The sequence below is a fragment of the Pleurodeles waltl genome, chromosome 10, assembly GCF_031143425.1.
Source record: "Pleurodeles waltl isolate 20211129_DDA chromosome 10, aPleWal1.hap1.20221129, whole genome shotgun sequence".
Lineage (NCBI taxonomy): Eukaryota > Metazoa > Chordata > Amphibia > Caudata > Salamandridae > Pleurodeles > Pleurodeles waltl.
In genome coordinates this window covers 490,002,467-490,012,525 of record NC_090449.1, presented here as the reverse complement: position 1 = coordinate 490,012,525, position 10,059 = coordinate 490,002,467, and the positions used below count along the sequence as shown (strand labels likewise).

The 10,059-nt window shown below is 44.2% G+C and overlaps 1 protein-coding gene across 13 annotated transcripts in view; it reads right to left on the bottom strand.

The window, feature by feature from the left end:
• Positions 1-444: 444 nt before the first annotated feature.
• The window catches only part of LOC138261643 (uncharacterized), a 1,036,964-nt gene continuing 1,027,349 nt past the window's right edge, over positions 445-10,059 (bottom strand). For all 13 annotated transcript variants that reach the window (XM_069210793.1, XM_069210797.1, XM_069210802.1 and 10 more), the window contains 2 exons: positions 7,381-8,184; positions 445-1,137 (listed from right to left, as the gene is read on the bottom strand). In XM_069210793.1, coding sequence (XP_069066894.1) covers positions 8,135-8,184 — 50 coding nt within the window. In that variant the 3' untranslated portion in view covers positions 445-1,137; positions 7,381-8,134. The remainder of the gene's footprint in view (positions 1,138-7,380; positions 8,185-10,059) is intronic.

The following is a 10,059-nucleotide window of genomic DNA, read 5'->3' as shown; positions in this document are numbered from 1 at the left end:
GGTGAACGGTAGGTTTGGGCATGGACTGTATGGTGTAAAAGTGCACAATATGGGGTGCAGACTGAGTGGTGGGTGTGAGTGGTGTGCAGGAGATGGGGTGTGTGACTTCATGGTAGTTGCAGGGTGTGATATGACCTTGTGAATGCAGACTGGGCTGCACGCTTTTGTGGGTGCAGCACATTTAAGTCAGACCTATGTCAATGCTAGTTTCTATACTATTATGGTTACCGGTTCAGTTAAGTTACGCTTAATGCTCACATCCACTTCTTTAAAGAAAAAAAAAATAAGATGTCATATTAGTTTGCAAACCAGTCACCTTTTTTGGTACTGAAACAAGCAACTCTTAGACAAACCACGAGACTCTTGTCAGAATCCAGGACATGGATGGTGCTGCGGTTGACTACACAAGCAATCCCATTTTTCTGACTGAAAAATGTAGCAGAATAAGATTTGTTTATATCTTTATTACATCCCAAAAGTGTTAAATCCTTTTTTGACCTTCCTTACATTTGAGGTCAGCAAGGAACAATATATATTTATTTTAAACAAAAATATATGTATATAATCTATAACATCACTACTGAAAAATAGGTCAAAATTGGCCTCTTTGCTTTCACACATATTATAAATAATATATTCAAAATCTATACATGATATGTACAATAGGAACAGGAGCTGTACAACTTATTGGCTAACTGCTTAAAAATTTGTACGCAAACCCCTGGCCTAGAATTCAGAGCCCTGTTATCCGTGTTTGAGTGAGTAGAATTTAGAGTTTTTCTCAAAACTTTTAAGAACTATACAAATAACAACTATCAGATGGAAGGAGTGTGCAAACCACAGGAATCTATACCATGTACCAAGCTGCAAAACTAGTATTACAGGTGAATAAGTTCTCTGTTCCTATTATATACTCCCATGATTACGTTTTTTATGGAAAAAAGGCAATGGCATGTCTGTGATGTAAGATGCACCAGGGAGACAGGTTGGTACAGTTCCTTAGCATGAGCATAGTAGCATCATCTTCAAGTCAGCCCCCACAGCTTTTGAGGCAAAGCAGGTAGTCATGTTGTTGGGTGCAGGAAGGCATCCGTGGGAGATGGGAGTTGGCACTGAAGAATCATGGGTTATCGTCACCTGCAAGAAAAAAGGCCATTAGGTACTACTCAGTTACACCAACCACAGACATTCTGGGATGCCTAGCAGTGTTAGATCCACTGGGGATGTCTAGCAGTGTAGGATCTCTGGGGAGTAAGGGCTATGTGTGCAGGATTTCTGCAGACACTTGGGAATGCCGACTTCCACATGATTCCTCAGGAACATCTGAGAATCTACAACACCAGGGAGACAGACATATAACGGAGTGTACATAATTCCACAGTAAGTGCAGGATTCCTGCAGAACGTCCCTATGTGTAGGTGTTCTCAGGAATGGCAGGAAAAGCATGTTGCTTATTTTCGTGAAAGGTCTGTCTGGTGGATGCTCAATCTAACTGCTGAATCCTCACCTTTTGAAGATCCCTAGGCTGGATCCAGAGATATTTTACCAGCAATTCCAGCGTGCGTCTGTCAGTGGCTTTGGGCGCATCTGCATTGACACCGTGCCACCCTGGAAGTGACACCGGAGCCGCACATAACCACCACCCATGCACGTTTATGTCAGTTTCTTGAATTCTGTCTGTGCCATAAGACGCAGAAACATCGGGTGACCAGGCCTTACATTGTGCAGATCTCTAAGTTGGGACCTTTTTAAGATAGAAAGAGTCAGTTCTGCATAACGGTGAGGTGAGACTGCTGGTGAGAAATCTGTGGATAGAGTATCCACCAAAAAGAATGTTACCTAAGATAAGTATCTTGTCTTCTAAAGGATACTTCCAACTGCAGATTTATCACCTTGTGAGTAAATACCAGAGCAGTGTCTCCGATGGTGGTGGGTCTGTAGAATGGCTCAGACCAAAAAGTCCTGCAGGACTAAACGGGCAAAATGTCCCCCCCCCGACGGATCTGGCTATAAAGGCACTAGTGCTTCATGACCATGACGCCTCCATCTCAACCCGAAAGTTGTCTAAGACAGGACTCCACATGCCAACGCTGTAGCAGCAATCTTGGTCCCGGGGCTACTTCTTGGCAAGTGCCTAGGAGATTTTGATGCAGAAGGCTATCCACCTTGAAATTATTATTTTCTGTACTACTTTACCCATCTTTGCTGTTGTGAACATCACAAAGCTGACTGTCCACCCAAAGGTCCTTCGCACAACTGATGTAAAAGCTCAACGTTCTTTTGGGATCCAACGCTGGAGCCTTTCTTTCTTTTTTGAGGGGTGAGGTGGATTAAAAAATGCCTAACGGGTGATGGAGTGTCCAATATGGAACCATGGGCAGGAATCTCCCTCCAGTTCGTAGCATCTGTATGCCCAGAAAAAAAGCTGGTATATGGTGGCTGGTAAGACAGTGCTTGCAAATCACTCATGCAGCACACTGATGTTATTGCTATGGGAGACTGTTTTCAGAGTTGTAAGACGCAGAGGGCAGCTGTGCACTAGCTCAAATGAGGTGCACATCAGGAATGTGAGAACCAAATTAAGGTCTCACTGTGGCATCATAAAGTATCTGGGGAGAAACATGGAGTAACCCTTTCAGAAAACACATCACAAACTGATCTAAATAATGATGGATGACCTGGTATGTGTAAAAAGGCTGATAAATAACCTTTAACCATGGTTACAGCAAGGTCTTGTTGGGCCAAAGATAGCACAAACAGCAACATATCTGACAATATGGCTTGCAATTGTTCTTTCTACTTGGAGGTAAACCAAGCGACATACTTCTCCCATTGTCCAGCATAATTGCTTTTTGTGGATGAGTGTCTGGCTACTACAATAACATTTACTACTTCGAGAGGAAGGTTGAAGCAGTCAGCTGTTGCTGTTCAATCTCCATGCTTGGAGGTGTAGATTGTGCAGACATAGGTTTAGGATTCTGCTCTGCTGCTGTGACAAAAGTTCCTCCTGAAGTGGCAGCCTGATTAGGGGATAGATGCTCATGGCCAGACATTCTGGGGACATACCTTCTTGGCACATTCCAGAGACACGAAGTAGACTTGGGCCTGTTCTGTGTATCTTTTCCACAACTTTTGGAAAGAGAGGGAGAGGTAGGAAGGCATACAGTAGTCCACTTGAGGCAGAAAGTGCCCCTGAGGAAAGTTGCCTTGGGTACTCCGACGCGCAAAGGCTTGGACTTTGCGTGTTCTTAGCGATGGCAAAAAGATTGAGCCAGGATTCTTTCCATTGCTGGAAGATACCCTGCACCACCTCCAAGTCTAATTGCCATTTAGTGCAAAGCCAATTGCTTGCAATGGCAACAGACTGAGGCAGAGGTGGGTCTCTGCCAGGGATCAGAATCCTTTGAACTCCGCCTCTCCCAGATTGCCTCCTCAACCCGGCAACAATGCACCTGTCATAATCGTAAATTCTGGATGGGTAAGGTCTGTCACTTATGGTTGAGCAGTCACTAGTGAAGATCTTCTGCTGTCTCCTTCAAACCCTAGATGGAATCCAAGAGGTTTTCTAGGGTACTGAGCCCACTGAAACTTCGGATCCCACCTGTTCTATCTGGCATGTTGCACAGGAGGCAAGAAAGCCAAGAAGCCTCAGAGGTGCTCTCACCAAGACTCAGATTAGAGGCTGAAGCATCAGGATCATAACTTGAATGTCCTGGGCTTGTTGAGCAAGTGGAATGGCTCAAAAAAGCACCACATAATAACAGCAGCGATACATGGAAGCTTCTGGGGAAAATCCAGGCGTGACTTCAGCACACTGATTGAGAACCCCAAAGATGTGAAGAGGTTCACTGTTGTCTGGAGTTGGTCTATGTCTGACTGTAGTGAGACCACCTTCAGCAGGTAGTTATTGGAGTATAGTAATACTGGTATTCCCAGCCTCCGAATATGTGCTGTGACCACCGCCATCACTTTTTCTAGACAGCCAAGGTGCGCGCATGAGGCTGAAGGGAAGCTCAGAAAACTTACATGCTTGTGCCCCACCTTGAACCCTAGGTAATGCTTGTGGGACTGTAACACAGGGATGTGGAAATATACGTCCTGCAAATTCAATTCTACCCTTCAGGATCCAGGGCAGATTGAACTTGGGTCAACATTAGCATGATAGCCTCTGTCCTTCGGCACCAGGAAATAATGGGAGTAACATCTAGTCCCTAGTTCCGATACAAATACCCTCTTGGTGACTCTTGTCAAAAAGAGCCAAGTCTTCCTTCTGTCAGGTGGAAAAGTGGTCCTCCGACAGCGGCTCTAGTGTAGGTGGTATAAGCAATGGAGATGAAAGGAATGGTGGTGCATATCCTTGCTGAACGATCTGAAGCACCCATGTGTCTGATGTGATGCTGTGTCACCACTGGAGGTAATAACCTTATCTTGCCTCCAGTGGGATGGCGTTGTCCCACCAAGGGCAAGCTAAAGTGGTTTGGTGGCGTAACAGGTGGAGGACTGAGCAGTATGTTGCCCCTGAGACCTGGACATTCTCTGCTAGAACCCTGACCACAAAGGTCTGGGGGAATCATTTGTTGCAGAGAAACTTTACGATGTCATTGCGCCAAGCTTCTATTGAGACTGAAAAGGGGTTGAAACTGCTGAGGATACTGGTGCAGAGGTGTCCTGCTCTCTTTGAAGCACTCAGGGCGCATCTGCCTTGCCTTTGAAGAGGAAGATGCCATCTAATGGCAGGTCCATCAGTGAACCCTGCACATTACTAGAGAAGTCTGTGGATCTCATTCATGAGTTGCAGCGAAGCACCCGCTGGTACCATCTCCCCTGCCCAAGCAGTCAGTGGAGTCCATACCACAGTGGATGATTCATTTGCTGTGTTTTGACCATTCACTATAATCTGCGCCAGATTGGTGCAGAACTGTGCAGGGAATGTAAGTAAGATCTTGCTGATCATGTCCATTACCCACGCGAATAGCGTCCCAGGAGGCAACAACATTTCATGAGTGGAGGGCGAGCCTGGCTGAAGAGAATATCAGCTGTGCGAATGCCTCAATTTGTTTGGATTCCCTATCAGGAGGTGTAGGGGGGAATTACTTTGGGTTGAGCATACTTGTTGCTGCTTGGACCACTGGGCTTTTAAGCGTAGGATGTTGGAGGAAGAAGTGCGAGTCTCTAGGACCAGGTCTGTGTTGTCTTGGAACCTGTCAACTGACTGGTGGGAAAGACCTTGTGTTGGCCTAAGTACTCATTAGTTTACCCATAAGAGTCATGTTAAAGGTAAGGAGTGTTTCTATGGATGTTTGTCCAGGTTATAAAACTTCTGTCATGATGTTGGTCTTGACTTCAAGTGATGTAAGCTGGAGTTTGAAAACTTTCACAGCCCTCCTTATCACTGCAGTAAAGGATTTGTTGAATCTGCTTCAGAGCACGAAAGAACAACTGGCCCCTTCACCAATGCAGGGTGTGGTTCGGATGGGTGTGAACCCCGGAGTCTGGACGGACCCCTGCAGTAGGGTCAAGAGGCGCAGATGGCGTCAAGGACTGATCAGCCAACTGTAATCTGACTGGAGGCCTCTATGGATCCTTTGGATTGGAGCTGTGTTGGTATGAGCCAAAGCTGTGCCATCTCACCTACTTAAAGGCCTCAACTTCTTGCGGCATCAGCAATGGGCCTGGGAGTTTGGGATGGCTAGGGATAAGCTGTGGGATTGGCTCCACGGTTCAAGATTGAGATTGAAACCATGAGGTCCCTGATCTTCAGCAAAGGATTCCTCATGATGAGAGTGACGGGAAGAGTTGTGCTTCAACTTTTGTGATTTTTGTTGGCTTTGACTCACCCGATGACTTCAAATGTGACTAGGACCTTTCCTACGAACGGCTGCAAGAGCAAGAATGGGTCCATGTCCTTGACTTCAAGACAGGCCCTTATTTTCCTTCCAAGTATATCTGGCAACGTAGAGATTGGCTTTGCAGACCTAGATCACCTTTAGATTCACCCTGCTGCAGTCCTCGAAAAACTGAGTCCTGCGACAAACGGAGGCACAAGACACAAATCTAGTGGAGGTCTGGCTGGGACAGTTCCCACATGTAGCCTTTGAAAGCAACATATCCCTTGTACAATCTGAGAAACTTTTTTTTAAAAATCCTGTAAAACAACAGAAAAGTTGAAAAAGTGACCTCCAGATCCGCATCCGAAGGTGGAGAAAGAAAGGAACTGACAGCATGCAGGGGTGGCAGTTATAGATATATGTGACTCTGGCCACATCTGAGCGGGAAAGAGCTGAAGCAAAGCTACAAGACGCCATATACTGGCCTGCGAGAGAATTGCTTAAATAAATTCTCCTGATCCAGTCTGGTGCTGAGGGTATTCACAAGGTAAGGAATCTGTGGTTGGACGAATCGCTAAGAATGCAGTATTCCTCAGTGACAACTTGGAGTGCAGAATTTCTGAGAATTGGTCTAGAATTAAAAAATCCAGGGGAAATTTGGGAGCGCAGGATTTCCCAGGAAGACCACATAAGCACATTTTCCTGGGAGTACCAAACTCTTCAGGGGCTGTGGATTGCATGATTCCTTAGGTACTGCAGGTAGTACGGGATTCATTTAGGGCATAGAGTATCAGATCCAATCGGGATACAAGGTAAGGCAGAACTTCAAAAGTTCAACTGGTAGTACAGGATTCCTCAGGTGCACGTGGAAGTGTGGCATTCCTGGGGATGTATAGTTTCCTGAGGGACTTTAGAGTGTAGTTCTCTGGAGACAATGAGGAGCGAAAAATCACTTGGGCTGTTGGGTTATTCAGGGATGCAGCCTAAGTGTTGGATATCCAGGGTATTGCTGTGACATTAGCAATGTCCTGGGGCACATGTGAGTGGAGGATCCTTTAAAAAGCTATGAGTGCATGATTCTTGTACACTGGTTAGAGTGAAGAGTTCCTTACTGCCCGAGTAGGGGTGGTAAGAGCACCCAGGGCTATGAGTGAATATAGGATACTTTAGAGGGCGGGATGCCCAGGGGCATGTGTAAGTGCATAAGTACTCACGTAGGAATATAGGATTCCTTTGGGCTACCTACGAATGTAATGCCCATCTGTTATGCCCGTCAGTGAGTGATCTCTCATAGGTGCCTAGAAAGAGGAGCTCATCAGTGATGCCATGGAGTATGCAATTCCTCAGGGGCCCATAACAGTTTAGGGATTCCTCAGGGGTTCTTATATATGCAGAATCTACTAGAGACCACTATGGGGTGGAATACATTCATCATGGGTGTGCAAATTACGCAGAGTTTGAAGGATTGTTTGAGAGCACCTCAAAGTGCTCAACACTTTGAAGACAAATTCCCTTCATTGACTAATTGATATGAGTTTTACAGAATGCTTACCTTTGGGTCTGGAGTTCAGTCTGTGTTTGGATGGGCTTTGTTTGCGGGTGTGAAGTGGTGCATGAATCCTTCTGTTCCTTTGGTGTCCTTCACTGGCTGACTCTCCATGGTTGCCACCACACAGCATTTCCGACTCATCCTTTGTTTCTATTGATAATGTTTAACACCTAAGACCCTGTTTATTGAGATTCCTAAAGGCTCTCAGAACTTCCCCTCCATAGGGTACTGCAAAGTGAGGTCCCATCTCACTGGTGAGCGAGGGCCCAGTCTTCTGTAGTTTATTGTTGTCCTGAATGGCACATGATTCCCCACTGGCCGAGTTCACCGCCTTCTGAACACCTTTCAGAAGTGTTGGTTTCGCTTCTAGATGCCCTCTTGTTCTACAAATTAGGGTTGGGTTGTTCAGGAGCTCCTCACAAAATTCAGCCTAGTCAGGTCCAGAACTGTTAGTGGGGCGCTTTCAAGCCAGGAGCCCCAAACTATCTATTTGACTGATTGTTCGAGACAGCAGTTCCTTGTAGCAATATTGCATATGGTGTTACTGTTTCTTCTTCTAAGAATACTGAGCAAGGTCATCCTGCTCTTCACATTTCCCAGTTCATCGCTTTCTAAACGTTTCCAAAATGTGTTTTCTGATGTTATCCATTACAGGTTGTATGGTTCAAGACCACATTGTCTTTCATCTACTTTTCATGGAGTTTTTATTCTGTTCCACATGTGAGACGTATACAATGACATCTGTGCCTCTTTGTATTCAGATATTACTGTGCTTTTCACTAACATGACTGTCAAGTTCCTGAGGTTCTGTAAAAAAAATAAAAATGAACGAAAGTTCAGGTTACATATTTTCAACCATTATCCACATATTATATATAAGGGTAATAAATCATGGTGTCTAATATGCTTGCACGTAATATTCAGACACGTGTGTCAAAGAAATTCACTGAAATAGTAATTTGTTGTTAATTGTTTGACTACTAATAATTAGGCAAAGGCATTTTCACTTTCCTCTACATGAACGTCCCATTTAAGAACTCCATGAGCTTCAGAGATTCACTGCTGTCCAATAAAGAGCCTATCTTCTAAAGCCTGCAATAAACCACTCTAGCACATTAGTATCTATGTCCTAAATGGGCCTGACCCATCTTGTTTCCAGCCCACTCAAATAAAACCCAGTGAACTGACAACATACCGTCTTTTGGCTCCAGAACATTCCAACAACGCCACACGAGAGATCTTCATGCCACCCAAAGATCCTCACATATTTCCAAGAGTCTCAGAGTACCCAATTGACCTTTAGAGTGTCAAAAGAACCTGTCACAGTGTCCAAACAGACTCTCACATAATCCACTGAAGACTCCCTTAAAGTATGATTAAAAAAATGTTGCACATCCTGTAATGTGAAGGAGTAAATCTCGACAATGTGAAATGTTACTACTGACACTGTCAAACAGGAAATTCCTAGGCTTCAGGTGTGTTTCCTTCGACGTTGTGAAGCTACGAAAGAAGGTTTTACATACATTTCTTGCATGTACCTGTTCCCCTTAATCTATGCATGCCTAATTACCACAATATTGATAATCCACATTTGTAGGGTTAGAAAAAATAAAAACGTTTGATTCCTCTTTCTTAATCAAATCGAAATATTATGCAATGTGAAGTATTCATATGCATCTACACATCCTGAGAAAATGGGATAGTTCATGCATTTTCTTACAGTTTCTGTGACACCCACACAAGGGTGTTGATTAGGTATTGACAATGCATTGCAAATGTTTATAAACACCAAAGAGTTATGAAAGAATGATTCTTCACACATTACTTCTCCTGTTTGGTTTGCTTCAAACAACTGGAGAAACCCAAGCTAGATTGGAAGCAACCCAACATATGATTTTCCCAGAAACCAAGAAACTGGAATGCTAATGTAAAAGACAAAAGGGCCCATCAAACGAATGCCACTGTACCATTTACAAAATAATTTCTCAAAAAATGTATATGTTAAATCAAAGAAGTCTACTGTGTATCTTGCTTCAACAAAACTGCCAAGCAAGCAAATAAGCTTTTCAGAATTTACAGAGAAATAATGCAACAAAAACTGCCTCAAGAACGGACCCTTTTTTGCCCACACAATTGTGAAGATCAATTCACCTCGTTTGATTCCAAGATGCAGAAAATGTCAATGTTATGGAATCAAAGGTACCTAACACAACATGGTTTAAGATCAGCCAGAGGGATGTAAAACACCCTGGTAGACTATAGGGAATACCTTCAGTCTCTAGACACTGACCAACCAGAATACTATTCGAACTTTTGGGAATGTACAACACAGTTGATCTTCACAAACTCTTAGAAAGCAAGGCAAAATGCCATATAGCAGATCCAGTTGGCCTTCATCAGCAAAAGCTAACTTGTCAGAATAAAGCCCTTTTCCTCATTGTGGAAAATTGGCACTGGTGGTGTCATACAGGACTCATGATTGTCCCAAATCCTCTTCAATGCATATAGAAGTTGCACCAACTAAAGTTCCAAATAGTTATATTTGATAGGAAGATCTACGTGAGACGATGCAAAAGCACAAGAGTATCAGGGGCATCTACCAGCAAGCTGCACGTGCCTCAATGGAGACAAGACGAGGTCATGGGAACAGTGGTAACAACAACCGGCCCCTTAATATGCCAC